Source organism: Macaca nemestrina, chromosome 11 (assembly GCF_043159975.1).
Source record: "Macaca nemestrina isolate mMacNem1 chromosome 11, mMacNem.hap1, whole genome shotgun sequence".
NCBI classification, from domain to species: domain Eukaryota; kingdom Metazoa; phylum Chordata; class Mammalia; order Primates; family Cercopithecidae; genus Macaca; species Macaca nemestrina.
Window position 1 is genome coordinate 117030009 of NC_092135.1, and position 17682 is coordinate 117047690.

Sequence of the window (17682 nt, forward strand, 5' to 3'; positions counted from 1 at the left end):
TAGTCTTTGGAGGGAGAACAAAGTCTCCATACCAACTAAGACTGCATATCCCTCCACCTGCAATAGGATTTGTCTAAAAGTCAGATTTAATTAAAAAAAAAGTTAAAAGACAGTTCCTCATACAAAATTTGCATGAGTAAATGAATGAGTAGAAAAATGAAAAGATGAATTATGACTGGATGTTCAACTACCCATTGAATACCACCAAGCAGGATAGAAAAATATTGTGCCATTGCAGAATAATCCACAAACTACTTGAAAATAGCCTTGGAGTTTCTTTAAAAGGCAGGTGTGAACCATGTTGTAACCAGGTAATTGTGGTTTGATCAGAACCCCAACCGTTCCTTTGAGAAAGCCTCCCAAAGGCAATCCAGACAAGAGGTCCTGTAGTCTTAGCCAACAGGAACTCAGGCAGCTTAAAGCTCAAACCCACCTCTGCCCCCATTTCCCCAGAGACACTGTGCTAATAGCCCTGATGATAAAAAGCGGCTCTGTGTGGCTACAGCTGCCTATTACACTGGTTGTGGACAAGTGTGATTCAGAAGCATGATGGATCAAATTTCTTATTTGAGCAGGAAGTTGATACCTAAGGAATGTAGCCTTGCAGCAGCCCCGAAAGACTTGACAATTGTGCAGGCCTCAGGGAAATGACTTTTCCTTTAAGAAAGCTCCTTGGAACCTGATGAACTCCAAACGCCAGCTATGGTTTGGACTGGGAGGTTTGAGATTCCAGCAGAAAATAGGCTATAGGATCAGAACCCAGGTTGTGGTCCACAGTGCCTCTTCCAGATTTTGTCATTAACTGACAACCAGATATCAGGGACTGCCTTCCTCATTTATTCGGACCAAACATACATCCCTGAAGTTACAAATTTCCACAGGGAAAATCTCCAGGCAGGAAGTTCCATTCATCAGGATATTTTTGCTTGCAAGAATTAGATTCGCGGCCGGGCGCGGTGGCTCAAGCCTGTAATCCCAGCACTTTGGGAGGCCGAGACGGGCGGATCACGAGGTCAGGAGATCGAGACCACCCTGGCTAACACGGTGAAACCCCGTCTCTACTAAAAATACAAAAAACTAGCCGGGCGAGGTGGCGGGCGCCTGTAGTCCCAGCTACTCCGGAGGCTGAGGCAGGAGAATGGCGTAAACCCGGGAGGCGGAGCTTGCAGTGAGCTGAGATCCGGCCACTGCACTCCAGCCCGGGCTACAGAGCAAGACTCCGTCTCAAAAAAAAAAAAAAAAAAAAAAAAAAAAAAAAAAAAGAATTAGATTCGCAACTCAAATTACCTTAAGATTAGAAAAAAAGGTTAGGGAGTGGGGACAGTGTGGATTTATGGGATCATACAACTGTATCAGGTTTAGCTGGATCTAGGGGCTAAAATTATGTCAGGGATCTGTCCCCCCATCTGTTGACTCTGCTTTCCTCTGCATTACTTCAGGTGGCTTTTCTCCATGTGGGGACAAGAGAGTCACCAGCAGCTCAAGGCTTTCATTCCAACAGCTTGACAACCTCAGAGGAAGGAAAGCCTTTCTTTCCCAACAGTTCCTCTAAAACTCCAAGAATTGAGTCTCATTGGCCTGGTTTGGACTAGCCCCTCCCTGAACCATTGTCACTAGGATGGGAGCTGGCTAAGTCTATGTCTTTAATCTATGTCTTGTGGTTTAGGGAGGGCTTAGCCCCATGTAAGCCACATGGATTGAGAATGTGGGAGCAGTGGTTTCCCAGGAGGAAGTTAGGGTATTCCTACCATGGAGTGGTGGGGCTGGCGGCTTGGCCAGAGAGACAACAGTGGTGCTCTCCAGAAAGAACAGGTGGGACCCAGCCATTTCCTAGGGTTTTCTCCTCCCTTTTAATTTTTTTCTTACAGGGATTTCATCTTGAGCCCACCCAAAGAAATTATGATTTCAGGCCGGTGCAGTGGCTCATGCCTGTAATCCCAGCACTTTGGGAGGCCGAGGCGGGTGGATCACGAGGTCAGGAGTTCAAGACCAGCCTGAGCAAAATGGAGAAACCCTCTCTCTACTAAAAATACAAAATAAGCTAGGCATGGTGGCCTGCGCCAGTAATCCCAGCTACTCGGGAGGCTGAAGCAGGAGAATCGCTTGAACCCGGGAGACAGAGGTTGTGGTGAGCTGAGATCGTGCCATTGCACTCCAGCCTGGGGAACAAGAGTGAAACTCCACCTCAAAAAAAAAAAAAAAGAAAAGAAAAAAGAAAAAGAAATTATGATTCCATAGGTCTGAGGTAGAGCCCAGAAATTATATGTTTACAAAATTCCCCTAGGTGGTTCTGCTAGGCAGAGTAGTTTAGGACCCATTAATCTAGTGGACGACCTTACTTGCCTCTGCTCCCTACTCAAAATCAAAAGCAAGTATATGTGGGGCTCTAGCTTATAAATTAGGAATGCCTTTTTACTCAAAGGAGGTCAACATAAAGAATTGTCTTTATATTTAGGAACCAGACAGAGGCAAGTGTAAATTAATGAACCTGCTTTCAAGCCCATCCCCCACTTGCCCCCAATTCTGGACAAATAGGAAGTCAACAAAAGGCCCCTGTCTAAGACATTGGAGCAGCAGGCAGACCTACCACGCTCTTCACACAGGAGTTACTCATTAAGCCTCATCATGCACAGGGGGTAGGACCCATTGTCACTGTGAGCAGGGGATTGCTGTGGCCTGGTTCTACCTTGGGACCAGTGCTTATCATCACAGCCTGGGGTTGGACAAGGAAGGCCATGCACTAGAGCAAACACAGTTAAAAATGGATTCTGGCTGGGCGCAGTGGCTCATGCCTGTAATCCCAACACTTTGGGAGGCCAAGGCAGGCAGATCACCTGAGGTAGGGAGATCGAGACCATCCTGGCTAACACGGTGAAACCCCATCTCTACTAAACATACAGAAAGTTAGCCGGGTGTTGTGGGACATGCCTGTAATCCCAGCTACTCAGGAGGCCAAGGCAGGAGAATTGCTTGAACCTGGGAGGCAGAGGTTGCGGTGAGCCGAGATCGCACCATGGCATTCCAACCTGGCCAACAAGAAAGAAACTATGTCACAAAAAAAATAAATAAATAAAATAAATAAAATAAAAAAGAATTCTAACTCTGTGTGCATATGAATTTAGGACAAGCTGGAGAAGGATTAGCTGTGATGGTGGAAGGTGGAGGGGGTGGGCAGGATTGGATTAGCCAAGTCATTAAATCCCATTATCTGTAACTGGCCATAGGACACATCATTTCACTGCTATTTCTCACTATTTTTCATATCTCTGCCACCTATGTTGTACATTCTTTGAAGGCTGGAGCCCTACCTCACACCTTTTTGTGTTCCCACCACCTAGCCCAGTACCATGTAGGCTACAGTTTCTCAAGTAGTATCTGCTCATGTGGTTTAATAATCTTATTGAACATTTTCCTCAAAGCCCTTGAAAAGCAGAACTGACTGTAGAGCCTCTGGAGCTTTGGAGAGACCATGGAGTGTGGTATGAGTAGCCAGAGTACAGCTCCCAGAAAGCACAGTCAGGACTTGGGGCCAGCGTGGAACCTGGCCTAGAATAGACACTCAGAGCTTCAGAAAAGTAATGTGGCCTGCAGCAAGACCAGAAAAGGGGACCAGTGCCTCATATGCTGTCAGGTCTTCATGACCCTAGGAAGCAAATCAAACCACCCCCAGAAACGGTCTGAGTAGCCGTGGGTATGAGCACAGTATCTGAGAGCAAAGCACAGACACAAATTCAGGCTTCAGAAGCCAAACAAAAAGAAATGATAGTACCACCCTGGCCCTTTAATGATAAATGTTCTAATGAGAAAAAAAATGCTAATGGCACAGGTCAAACGAAGCCTTCCTGCTCTGTAAAAATAATGATGACAGTATAATTTGTTAACAATTAACATTTATGAACACCATGCACATGTGATATACAAGCATTGTTGAGCATCACATGATTAAAATCTTACAACCTTATGATGATGGTCCACTTTTTTTTTTTTTTTTTTTTTTAACAGTTGGTAGAGCTAGCTGAAGTTTTATTTTGGGGAAAAAAAAAAAAAGACTGAATTATTTTGTAACTGGAGATATGGGCAAAGAGGGTGCCCCAGGCAGTAAACTCCCCTGCGGGTGGGCTGAGGGCTAGGGCTGAGCCTCAGGTGGGTCTCCCATTCCCTGTGTTCCCCTGCACAGTGGCCTCCCTCCTGGGCTCTGGGGCAGCCGCAGGAGGGGCAAGCTGGGAGGGGCTGCCGCAGCTGTTCACTTGGGCAGGATGTCAGAGGACTCAGACACTAGCTTCCCATTGTGGGTCTTGATCTTCTTCACAACCACGGCCTGGTAGTGTGGCTGAAGGAGCTGGAGCCCAGGCTGTAGCTGAGGCCAAGGGCTTGTAAGGTCCCCATAGGCCAAGCTCAGACCACCTGCATAGCCACTGGTGGTCTTCGTATGGATACTCATTTCTGCATCCCAGACTCCAGCCGGCTCTCCTCGCCCTCCAGCAGCTTCCTGTAGGTGGTGATCTCGGTGTCCAGGGCCAGCCTGACATTCATCAGCTCCTTGTACTCATCCAGCTGTGCGCTATGTCCTGCTTGGCCCGCTGCAGGGCGGCCTCCAGCTCAGGCAGCTTGGTGTTGGCATCCTTAATGGCTAGCTCCCCACACTGCTCGGCATCTGCAATGGCAGCCTCCAGGGAAGCCCTCTGTCCTTTGAGGCCCTCAATCTCAGCCTGGAGTTGGCTGATGTTCCGGTTCATCTCGGAGATCTCAGTCTTTGTACAACACAGGTCATCTCCTGCAGCGTCTGCAGCTCCTCATACTTGATCTGGTACATGCTCTCAGCCTCAGCCCGGCTGCGGTTGGTGATCTCCTACTGCGCCTTGGATGGTCCACTTTTATAGACCTCAGAAGAATTAAGAAACTTGCCCCAAGGGCCCCAGGTCATAAGTGGAGGGGCTGGATTTGAACATAGACCGAATGACCTCAGAACCCACATAGGAGACCTTCCACTGTCTATCCCTCTTAAGGTGACAAACTTTTTTGTGTGTGATTTGTGAATGAGTGAGACTTCTTCTTTGCCTCTGCCTCTGCTGATAAAGACATTTGAGAGGGCCGGGCATGGTGGCTCATGCCTGTAATCCTAGCACTTTGAGGCTGAGGTGGGCAGATTGCTTGAGCCCAAGAATTAGAGACCAGCCTGGGCAGCATGGTGAAACTCCGTCTCTACAAAAAGTACAAAAATTAGCCAGGCCTGGTGATGCATGCCTGTGGTCCCAACTACTTGGGATGCTGAGGTGGGAGGATCCCTTGAGCCCAGGAATGAGTGAAGATCACACCACTGCACTCTAGCCTGGGCAAAAGAGTGAGAATTTGTCTCAAATAAAAAGGTAGGGGGAGGGATCTGAGTGAGTGAGCCCCTTGTTCTGGCCCAAAGGAGGCCTGGACCCCAGGGTTCAGCTGCTTTCAGGAGGCAGCTTCTGAAACTCTAGGGCCCCTGAGTGACTCCTATAAATCAAGATAAGAAAGGCCTTCATGGTGGTGGCTAGAGTCTGGGGACTGAGTATCATGCAGGGGTTGTTGGGGGCAGATGAAAGAAGAGGGCCTGGGGGCAGAGAGAAGAGGGCTGTGTGCAGCTCTAGGGAGCATCTGAGCTAGAGTTCTCCAAGGCTCTTCTTTCTCCCCAGAGCCTCCAGTGAGGTTTGCACACCTTCCTGGCACTACGCCTGATAGGCAGAGGAAACCTTCCACCCAGGGCACAAGGGTGGGAAGGCTGGACTCTCAGAGGGTCTGTGTTCATAGATGAAATCAAGACAGAGGAGGAAGGGACAGTGTAAGGGATGTGGAACTAGATGAAGACCCAGTCACAGTGGCAGTTTCTGGCAGCCACCTGCCTGGTTGAGATGGAAACGCTGATTCCAGCTCCAGCCCCCAGACAGGCTAAGAATATCCCAGAAAAGCAACAGCTACCACCCCCGCCCTTCTTGATCTGCTCCTACATCTGTAGTGCTATGCTGGGCGCCAGCAGGGTCTGGGAGGAGAAGGAGTTGGGGACGAAAGGGAGGAGGCAAAAAGGGGGCTTGGTGGAGGCAGAAGGTGAACCAAGACTTAAAGCTTCTGGTGAGTGCTGGGAGAACTGGACAGTGAGAGCTGTTCTCAGGGGACAGTAAAGGAGGTGAAGGCAGGATCCAGGGAGTTGAAGGGAGATCAGGACTGAGGATGGGAGAGGCAGAAATGGCCCCCCTTCCATCAAGGAAAGCAGCAGAGCTTATGGCAGGGAAAAGGAGTCACCAGTTCACCCCTGTCCTCTCTATCCCCTTCACCCTGGGCCCTCCAGCATCTCAGCACTGGTCCCTTCTCTCCCCACCCCAGAGCATCACATTCCTCATCTGTGCTCCCAACCCTATTCACTGTTCAAAAGAAACTATATTTGGGCTCCTTAATTAAGTCCTTCTAGCAAAGAGCCTGTGAAATGGGAAAGACATGAGAATTCGGGTCTCCCTCTTGACAGCTAGCAGCCCCTCCTCTGTCAATTCCTCTCTTCTCTCTGCTCACCCTCTCCCCACTCCACTGTTATCTGTAGAGGGGTTCTGCTCCCCTCGTTTGTTTTAGTCACCCACTTCTCCCCTGGGGTAAGGTCCTCAGGAGAGGGAGGGAAGGCTGGGCTGGTGCATACCCACCCCCTCTGCACACCTCAGGAGCTGAGACTGATGGGCAAGGGAGTTGGGGGTGCCAGGGCGGGGGGCAGCAAGATCCAGGCATTCAGATGCCCAGGCTGGGTCTCCATCCTGGATGTTTTAAGAACCTATGTCATCATTAGCCTCTTTGTAGGGGCCCCTTGGAGACAGGGAGGTGCAATGACCTTGGTTTCTGGGGCCTTGATGTTTACTGGGGATATCCTGGGCCTCAGCCATCTTGCCTTCCTCTTCTTTGCCTTCTCACCTTTCACGGGCCCCTCTAATGCTTGGAGGGACCTAGGAAGATTTACATTGCTGAGAGCCTAAGCTCCCCTCCCCTTCATCTCCTGGGCTGAACTGCAGAAATGCAGGCCTCACACGGATGCTGTGCACACAAAGACTGAGCCCATCAGACAGAAACAGATTAGGGAGAAGCAGACAGGGCTGGAGCTGGAGAGTGAAACAGATTCACAGGACAATTTTGTTTAGAATCAGAACTGTGGAGTTGAAGGAGGCTTTAGGAATCCTCTTCTAGTCCAATTCCTAAAATGTTATCTTATTCTTTTAATATTCATTTTCTTATCTTATAATAAGCATCAAATCTATAGAATCCCTGCATTTTAATATGATGAAACCAAGTCCCAGAGAGCTGAAATTACTTCCCCAAGGTCATACAACCAGCAGTCATAGACTAGGACTCCTATCTCCTGCCTCCCTTCTCAGAAGGGAGATAAGAAGAGCCAAAGAGAGGCAAAGTGTGAGCAGTATTGTCTGGAGATGTTCTCTTAAAAGATGGGGCCCACCTGCCCAGGTGGGGTGAGTGACAGGAGCATCTATGGTGAATTTGATGGTGATGCACTCACCAATAAGGCCAAATCCTACCCAGGCTAAAACCTCAGTCTAGGCGCTCCAGTTCTTGGTCTGGGCCTAGAGTATTTGCTTTAAAGAGCCTTCAGGAATAACCAGTTATCTGAATAGGCACTGTTCTAGGTAATCTACAGAGAGATATAGACATACAAGGAGCCTGGCCTCAGGGGCTGTCCCATCTAAGGGAGTCTGATACAACCAGCACTGCCCCAGAGGAACATAAGGGAGATGGGCAGACAAGAAGCAACATAGAGATACTATTATAATGAAGATACATGAATCTTAGAATATGAACCCAAACATAACCTAACCAGAAGAGTACACTTGCAAATGTGGGAAAGCCATCACCCTTCTACGAAGCCCACCTCCTCCATGAAGTCTTTCTGGTTTCACTAGGCTTATTCCCCTTGTTCTCCCCCTGCAGAAACATAATAACCCTTCCTCTCAGCTCTCAATGCCACGGGCTTATATACAACAGCAATGTTGTTACTCTTTCTGGATCTCTTTGATTAGCTTGTCTGCTTGTCTTTAAAATTCCATCCATATCCATCTTACACATCTTAGACCCAGAGCCCAGCCCTTAACCAAGTTGTTATGCAGCCACTGTTGCTGAGGGGAAGAGGCTGGAAAGGCTGAAGTCAGAAAGAGTATTAGGTCCCTTCCAATCAATCAAAAAAAGGCTTCTTGGAGGAGGTGAGATTTCAAGAGCTTGACAGTCTGAGAGAGGGTTCTGGCCCAGTGGAAGGAGCTCAGAGATTCCGGAGGGATAACCAAAGCAGGAGAGTGGGGAGCATGTGAGCCAGAAAAAGGGTTAGAGGCAGAGCAAGGTGGAAAATTAGGAGGGGGAGTAGGACCCTCTGAGGCACCTGGTTTGGGGTTCCTGAAGCAGAGGAGGAAATTCTTGGTTCTGACCAAGAGGACAGTAGGAGGTCAGAGCTGGGCCGGAAGTAGGGTACCACAGTGATGACACTCTGTGGGTGCTGCTTAGAAGACATGGTCCTAAATGACCTTAATGATAGGCCTTATGCCAGTGAGGGACTCCTGGGAGCAGAGCTGGAAGGACTCACGTGCCATTTAGATCCACATGCCCAGTGTTTCCACCAGAGCAACTCAGTCTCTACAGGGCTTGTCCTTAACTACCGGTGAACTGACTATTCCTTGGTGGCAGATAAAGAGTGACTCAGAACACCTTGTAGGAGGAAGTGGGGCCAATTACAGCAGCTGACAAGAGGGAACACTTTCCCACAACTATGGGGAGAATGAGAGTTTGGGCAGGTCAGCTTGGGCTGCAAGAAAATAAAGATCAGATCCTAGGGAGCAGAGATACCCCACTGAGAAAGTGCATATTGAGTGCTGAGTTAGGGAGGAGGTACAAGGCCGCATGTGCATGGCGGCAAAGAGAAGGGGAATGGAGACAGGCAGACCACAGGCCTCCAGGAGGGTATGAGTGAGCAGGGGCTGTGGAATGGCTGGGAAATGCTGGTACCTCTGGTAGCTAGAACTGCAGCCCATATGGATTCTAGAACAGCCTATCTGCAGTGACACACACACATATATGTGCACAAATCAACCCTGACAGCAGTGGATCCTTGGAGCTATGTTGGTGGTCTGTGAGGAGCATGGAGGTGATTCCGAGGGCAATCTTGAGAATTTACTGAAATACATAGGCAGGGGTTTTTCTCCACATCGAACCCATGTGCACCTACAAGGTCCACTTACTTAAGAAGCCAGAAGACCCTTGTGCTGGGGGAGGCACACAGAGCAGGTTCCAAGAAGGGTGGACATGATCTAACAAGGCAGACAGAATAGGTCCAGAACCAGTTGTGCTCAAGACCTGCAGGTAAGGCCTGAGGAGTCCAAAACCCAGGGCAAAGGGCTGATGGGTACTGAGGAGGGAACAGACAGACCCAGAGAGAAGTGGGCAGGACCCAGCCTAACAGGTTGCTCCTGGGAGTGGGGACAGCTGGGACCTGACCTGCAGGAAGCATTTAATGATGAAACCCACCTCAACCTGGACCCAGGGTTGGGCAGGAGGTTGGTCCAACCTTCTTGGGCTTCCATCCACACAGGAGGCTCTGTTCACTATCCAAAACCGGGTAAACCAAGTGATCCAAGTTCCAGCGTTTCCCCAGGGACCAACCTTATCCATCACCCACCCAAGTGTGAGATCTGTGTATGTTAGTGGAGCTGCACAGGGACCAGAGCCAAGGGTCTGCCCCACAGGCTCAGTGCAGAGAATCAGGACGGCAAGCAGAGGCCTCAGGGGCATATTTGAGACCCTGCTGCTCCCCCTCTCCCTCTCAAGCTGGAACCCCCAAGGAGGCGGGTTGTGACCTGCAAGAAGGCTCTGCCAGGACTCCCAAACAGGCAGGGCAGAAATGTGCCTGCTGCAGCCCCTCTAGCGACCTGGGGGGTAGTGGGCGAGGTGGGGTGGCGAAGAGGAAACAGACCTGACAGTCACATTGGAGGAGCCACTGCAACGCGACCCAGCTGGGACCTGTGCATCCGGTGAGGGCACTCACTACTCACACTGGCCCCCCACACAAATTCAAAGGCAGAGGGAAGGAGGGCTGTTCCCATGGTTTATCTGCTACCGCGACCCAGTGCATCAGAACAAGCTGACCCATGCTCTAGGATCCGGAGGAGGAGGTAGGAGCAGCCACCACCCCTCCTCAACTCCGACCCTGAGGAGACCACTCGAACGACGACCACCGCCTTCCCCTTCCCCAGAACGGGGGGAGGGAAAAGACTCAGGACAGAGGGTGGGGATTGGGGCGGGACTTGAAATTGACATGTGAGAGTCTATTGGTCACGGGAGCTGCCCATCAGGAGTGCAACTCGGGAGCGGATTGGCCGCGTGAGGCGGGGCACAGCGCGGCGAAAAAAGGGGCCCAAGGGGTGGGGCTGACGCTGCAGCTGGCGCAGCTCAGGCTCAGAGCAGCGGAGCCGCCTAGCAGCCACCTTCCCTCGCCAGTCCGCGCGCCCGGGCCGGGGCTAGGCCCCCCACCGCCGGGTCCCCCGGGGCTGCAGTAGCAGCGGCGCCGCCCGCGGCTCCCGCTGGGGCCCGGGCGCCGGCCCCGCTCTGCAGGATGGGCACGGTGTTGTCTCTTTCCCCTGCCTCCTCGGCCAAGGGCCGGAGGCCCGGCGGGCTGCCTGAAGAGAAGAAGAAGGCGCCGCCCGCGGGGGACGAGGCGCTGGGGGGCTACGGGGCGCCGCCAGTGGGCAAGGGCGGCAAAGGCGAGAGCCGACTCAAGCGGCCGTCCGTGCTCATCTCGGCGCTCACCTGGAAGCGCCTGGTGGCCGCGTCCGCCAAGAAGAAGAAAGGCAGCAAGAAGGTGACACCCAAGCCGGCATCCACGGGCCCCGACCCCCTGGTCCAGCAACGCAACCGCGAGAACCTTCTCCGCAAGGGCCGGGATCCCCCCGACGGCGGTGGCACCGCCAAGCCCCTGGCGGTGCCAGTGCCCACCGTGCCCGCGGCTGCCGCCACCTGCGAGCCACCGTCGGGGGGCAGCGCGGCCACTCAGCCGCCGGGCTCGGGAGGGGGAAAGCCTCCGCCGCCGCCTCCCCCAGCCCCGCAGGCGGCGCCGCCGGTGCCTGGCGGCTCGCCGCGGCGGGTCATCGTGCAGGCGTCCACCGGCGAGCTGCTGCGCTGTCTGGGCGACTTCGTGTGCCGACGCTGCTACCGCCTCAAGGAGCTGAGCCCCGGCGAGCTGGTAGGCTGGTTCCGCGGTGTGGACCGCTCGCTGCTGCTGCAGGGCTGGCAAGACCAGGCCTTCATTACGCCCGCCAACCTGGTGTTCGTGTACCTGCTGTGCCGCGAGTCGCTGCGTGGGGACGAGCTGGCGTCGGCCGCCGAGCTGCAGGCCGCCTTCCTCACCTGCCTCTACCTCGCCTACTCCTACATGGGCAACGAGATCTCCTACCCACTCAAGCCCTTCCTCGTGGAGCCCGACAAGGAGCGCTTCTGGCAGCGCTGCCTGCGCCTCATCCAGCGGCTCAGCCCGCAGATGCTGCGGCTCAACGCCGACCCCCACTTCTTCACGCAGGTCTTTCAAGACCTCAAGAACGAGGGCGAGGCCGCCGCCAGCGGCGGGGGCCCACCGAACGGGGGCGCGTCCGCCGCCTCCTCGGCCGCCAGGGACAGCTGCGCGGCCGGAGCCAAGCACTGGACTATGAACCTGGACCGCTAGGGATACCCAGGGGCCGCGCCCATCCCCCGCCCCAGCCCCCGACACACACTCGGACCCCCCGGGACCACCAAGCCACCGCCGCTGTTACCGCCGCTCAGCGCCCCGGCTGGGCGGAGGAGGAGCCGCCCATGCCCCTCAGGGGAAAGTGGAGGCCGGGACACCAGAGGCCGCGGTGTTTGGATTTGCTGGGCGTGAAGTGGGGACGAAAGATGAGCGCGGGAAGGGCACTCCGACCTCACTCTTCCCGTCTGTCTGCGCCCCCATTTCTTCATTTCTGCCCGGGTCTTCCCCTTCCCTTCAGTCCATTCCCCCTCGGTTTTGTCCATTTCCTTGCCTCCTTTTTGTGTCTTCATTTTTCCTCCTGTCTGCATTCCTCTCTCTCTCTGTCCCTCTCTCTCTCCTGTTCCTCTCTTTCTTCCTCCCTCTCCCTGCCTTTCCATTTTCTGTTCCTTGGGCGTGTGTGTCCGCATCTCCATCTTACCCCTTGCTTGACTGTACCCCATGGCCCCCCCGTTTCTCCTCCTACACCTGTGTCCCCATCTCCTCTTCTTGTTGCTCCTGTCATGTGTCACCATCTTCCCTCCTGTCTGCCTTCTTCCTCCACTTGTGTCAGCTTGCATTTTTTATTCCTGACTGAGTTCCCACACCCCCCTCCCCAGATCAAAGGGAATATTAGTTTTTAATTTGGATCGACTGAGGTGCCAGGAGAAACTGCAGCCCCAGGCACCCAGACAGGACCAGGATGGCCCCTCGCCCCACCCCCACTGCCTCTCCCCACCTTTTCCAACGTGTTGCATGCTGGGAGCTGGGGGGGTGGAGGAAGGGGCTGACGGCTTCTTTCAGGAGGCTGAGGTTTGGAGGCAAAATCAACCTGGGAGACCACCCCGGCCGCGGCGCCTCAGTGGACAGGTGGGAGGAGAAGAAAACTTCTTACCTTGGGGGAGGAACATCCCGCTTCCTTATCCTTAGCTTTTTTGTTTCCTCTCCCCACTGCCCCTTTTAATTTATTTGGTTGTTTGCGGAGGGAGGGGGGAGGGGGGAGGCTGGGCTGGGAACTGTCCGAGGTGCTGAGCTGAGGCGGGACAGGAATCCTCCCGGTAGAGTACCAGGGACGGGGTTGGGCCTGGGGCCGTGTCCAAGGTGCCAATGATGCGGGCCGACAGAGCGGACCGCACTGTCTGTCTGTCCGTCTGTCCCGGAAAGAACTATAAAGCGCTGGAAGCGCCTGCAGATGGTTTTGCGCCGGTCTTTCTTTGGGCCCCGGGAGGGAGGGAGTGGGAGTGGTAGTGGAACTGTCACGGCCAGGGCAGGAAGGCAAGAGATGGGGCTCTAGTAGGGAAGATCAAGTCCCTGAGAACTTCTCCTCTTCCCCATCCCCACCCCCGCCATCGGCTTCCATTTTACAGAGGGTAAAGAGTAAAGTGAGGTAGCTGAGGGTGAGGCCTGGTGATAAAGCTGAATCCATCCCCCCACTTCCGCCTCCATCTTGTCTGACCTAGCTCCTCATTAGTGCCTGGGCCACTTAGAGACCGAATGACGGGGACAGAGGGAATTGTGCCCTTTCTGTGATGTGACCCATTGAGGCAGAACTAGCTAGTCCTTATTGCTATTTTCCCCTTCCTCCCCATCTCTCCCCACCATATATTGGTCAAGAGCATAGTCGGGCCTACCTAAGTCTGTATTCACCACTCCCAAGTGGGGCCTGTCTGCCACACTTCTCTCCTTATCTCCCAACCACCACGGGGCTGCTTCGACGCTGCCCCGGTCGCACGCCCACTCAGGAGTCTTGGGAGGCCCATCCCTGCTTGAGATTCAGACCTTTGCCCTTTATCCCCAAGAAGGGGCAAACACGGGCAGCTGGGGAGAAGGAAGGCATTCTCCGGTATTGAAACAAGAGGCAAAATGCGCTATTTAGTCTGAGATCCCTGCTCTGTCCCCATTGCCTTCTTAGCCACGTGGCTAAGCGCCCAGTTCACTGTTTCATTGGCCCAAAGAGGCCTGGCTTCAACAGAGTGCCGGCAGCTCCGACCCTAGTCCGGCCATGGCGGAGAAGATTCGGAAAGAACCGGGCGGGACCGGCCAAGACGAGGCCCGGGATCGCTGTCCGTGGTGCTGAAGGGCGCACTCGGGTGGGGTCGGGGCTTGTAGGGGCAGGAAGAGTTGCAGACTCTGCCTCAACTAGATCTTCCGGATAATTTGGGAATAGGGTGTCATCTATTCTGGCGGCGAGTTATAGAAGTCTGGCTCCAGAACCCAAGAATGTCGGTTCCCACTTGCCCTCCCAGGACTACAGGACTCGACTCCCCTGGCCTCAGCCCAGGGCCCTTGTAACCTGCCCGGAGCCGGAAATCCCCAGTCCAGATTTGTGAATCGAGTTCCTGGAGGGAGGGGGAGAGCTGGCGGAAGGGAAGGCGGGAGCAGCCGCCCATTGGCTGGAATTTGGCGCAGTCAGCGCGGTGCCGTCATCTCTCTTGGTTTGGGAGGAGGGAGGGAGGATCACTTGGGTCACCCCGCGGCTGTCGCCATAGTAACCAGACTAAGCGGGCGGGGCAGCCGCTCTACTCTCCCACCTCTGGCTGGGGAAACAATCCTGGTCCACCTTATTTGGAACTAGCTAGTGAGACTAGCTATTTGATTAGAATTTCTGAATTAGAGGAGCCTAAAGGGGATGGGAAAGAGAGCAGAGACCCTACACAGACGCCCCCCTTAACCTCCAACAAACATCATGCGTTTGGATACTGCCCCTGAACGCTTAGCCACAGCACCCACCCTTTGCTGCACACACACTGCCCTCCAGGAACTTGTGATCTGGCACTTGGAGACATAGAATGAGAAAAAAGCCACAGGGAGTAACATGCAGTTAAATCTCACTTTTGACATGCCCCAAGGCATGAGACACTGCCATAATCCGATTAGGAGGGGAGGGACTGGAGAAGGATCAACGCGAATACATGGAAGAATTAGCCTCCTGGGTCAGACTTGTCAGAGTCCTGTTTTCTCAGGGATTAAGTGGGAGAAGTCGTAACGAGAAGGACCCCTTCTTCTGAGAAGGCAAGGGGTGGAGGGAGTAAGTGCAGAAACAGAATAAGGTACCTTCTTTCCTGAACTGGAGTTAACCTGGGGAAAGCGAGTCCAAGCTGCTGATAAGGTGGTGAAGGGGGACCAGAGTTTTAGAAACCAGAAGCAAAGAGGGGTGGACTAAGGAAAGATGGAGGTGGAGGAAAGGAGACAGAAACCCAGCTGGAGCAATGACTCAGCACTTCCCCTAGGCAAAGGGCTGGAGTGACTCTCCCAGCACAGGGGCAGCTGTGAGGGCAGGAAAGCAAATGAACAGACAGAAGGGATAATTCACCCCTTCACCCGACACATGTTGATACATACATTGACGCATAACCAAAGGCACACATTTTAACCCAGAAGTGGAGACAAATGCATTTATACTGGTGAATCATAACATATACACACCTCCACTCCTTTCCTCCCTGTCCCCCTTCCTGGAACAGAGGACTTTCTGTTTTGGAGCCATGCTCCCCTGTCCCTGGAATACCTTGCTACTTATTAGAAAAGCAGAAATGCAAAAAATCACAGACATGTAGGGGAGTTGTCATGGTAACTGCTTTGCTTGCCAGGAGGGGTGCCCAGCAACCAGAGCATCTAACAGTATTCAAAAGGACATTCTATGGTCTCCACTTACTGGGATCCACCCCAGGCAACCAGATGGGCACCTTTGGAAGATGTCTGCAACAGAGGCTGCTGAAGAAGCCCCTCCAGTCACATCATCATGATCAGGGACAGCTGGAAGCCAGGTGTATGGGCCTGATCTTCTTTAGGTACCCCACTTTAAGTAGCACTTCTGGCCTCTTTAAATATAGGCATTTGCTGTGAGGGGCTTCAAGACAGTAGGTTTAACACTTTGAAGACCTTTATTTAAGAGCATGACCTGGCTGGGAGTGGTGGTTCACGCCTGTAATCCCAGCATTTTGGGAGGCCAAGGCGGGTGAATCACTTGAAGCCAGGAGTTTGGGACTAGACTGGCCAACATGGTGAAACCCTGTCTCTACTAAAAATACAAAAATCAGCCGGCTGTGGTGTTGTGTGCCTGTACTACCAGCTACTCGGGACTTGGGAGGTTGAGGCAGGAGAGTCTCTTAAACCCGAGAGGTGGAGGTTGTGGTGAGCTGGGATCATGCCACTGCACTCCAGCCTGAGAAACAGAGTGAGACCCTGTCAAAAAAAAAAAGTATGACCTTCCCTCTCAGCATCTTGCCACAAACCCTACAAAGAAGGTCATATCTACACACTCAGGATAGGAGTGTAGATGAGGGGTAGAAAAGTTGCTTAGTTGGCCGGGCGTGGTGGCTCACCCCTGTAATCCCAGCACTTTGGTATGCCAAGGTGGGCAGATCACTTGAAGTCAGGAGTTCGAGACCAGCTTGGCCAACATGGTAAAACCCTATCACTACTAAAAATATGAAAATTAGCCAGGTGTGGTGGCGCATGCCTGTAATCCCAGCTACTTGGGAGGCTGAGGCAGGAGAATCACTTGAACCTGGGAGGCGGAGGTCACAGTGAGCCGAGATCACGCCACTGCACTCCAGCCTGGGCAACAGAGCAAGACTCAATCTCAAAACAATAAATAAATAAATGCAAAAAAATAATAATAATTAGCTAAGCATGGTGGCACACAACTGTAGTCTTAACTACTTGGGAGGCTGAGGTGGGAGGATCACTTGAGCCTAGGAATTTGAGGCTGTAGTTAGCTATGATCACACAACTGCACTCCAAGCTTGGTGACTGAGTGAGACCCTAACTCCAAAAAAGGAAACAAAACACCTGGAGAAAATATGGATTATTTGTTGTTATTATTATTATATTGCATCTTGGCGTGGGTGGAGAATGTCTTTTTAGCAGTAAAAAGACCTTAAAGGAACAGATTGATTCATCTGAGACTCCATTTAGCTTTTGAATGTCAGAGACATAGAGAAGAAAAAAGAAAAAAGTTCATCACAGCCGGGCGCGGTGGCTCAAGCCTGTAATCCCAGCACTTTGGGAGGCTGAGACAGGCGGATCACGAGGTCAGGAGATCGAGACCATCCTGGCTAACACGGTGAAACCCCGTCTCTACTAAAAAATACAAAAAACTAGCCGGGCGAGGTGGCAGGCGTCTGTAGTCCCAGCTACTTGGGAGGCTGAGGCAGGAGAATGGCGTGAACCCGGGAGGCGGAGCTTGCAGTGAGCCGAGATCCGGCCACCGCACTCCAGCCTGGGCAACACAGCAAGACTCTATCTCAAAAAAAAAAAAAAAAAGTTCATCACACAACCCAATTTATTTTCTTCATAACATTTGTTCCCACCTGATAATTTTTTTGTTACTGACTTATTTTGTATCCTTTCAATAAAAATAAGGTTGAAACACCAGTGACAAATGGAGAGAATGTATTTGCAACACAATATATTTTTCAATAGAAAAATAGCTAAAACTGGAAACAGCCAATTCATAAAAGGAAATGTAAGCAGGCTGAGTGTGGTGGCTCAAATCCCAGCACTTTGAGAGGCCAAGGTAGGCGGATCAAAAGGTCAGGAGTTCAAGACCAGCCTGACCAATATAGTGAAACCCTGTCTTTACTAAAAATATAAAAAATTGGCTGGGCTTCGTGGAGTGTGCCTGTAATCCCAGATACTTGGGAGGCTGAGGCAGGAGAACTGCTTGAATCTGGGAGGCTGAGGTAGCAGTGAGCTGAGATTGTGCCACTGCACTCCAGCCTGGGTAACAGAGCAAGACTCCGTCTTGGGAAAAAAAAAAAAAAAAAAAGAAAAGAAAGAAATGTAAGCAAATGATAAACAAATAAAAAGATACTTACCTTTACTATTGGCAAAGAAATTCAAGTGAAAAGAGCAATGAGATATTACATCTCCATCTCTTACACTGATACAGATTATCAAAATGGAAAATTCCAACCATAGGGAAA

General features: G+C 52.3%; 1 protein-coding gene across 1 annotated transcript; it reads left to right on the top strand.

The window, feature by feature from the left end:
• The first annotated feature begins 10453 nt into the window (after positions 1-10453).
• LOC105481239 (cyclin dependent kinase 5 regulatory subunit 2) lies at positions 10454-12943 on the top strand. The gene has a single exon (XM_011740671.2). It carries the CDS (start codon positions 10610-10612, stop codon positions 11711-11713), a length of 1104 nt encoding a protein of 367 aa, XP_011738973.1. The 5' UTR covers positions 10454-10609; the 3' UTR covers positions 11714-12943.
• Positions 12944-17682: the final 4739 nt, after the last annotated feature.

Coding starts and splice junctions, on each gene's coding strand:
- LOC105481239 (XM_011740671.2), top strand. CDS start 10,610: ATGGGCACGGTGTTGTCTCTTTCCCCTGCCTCCTCGGCCAAGGGCCGG.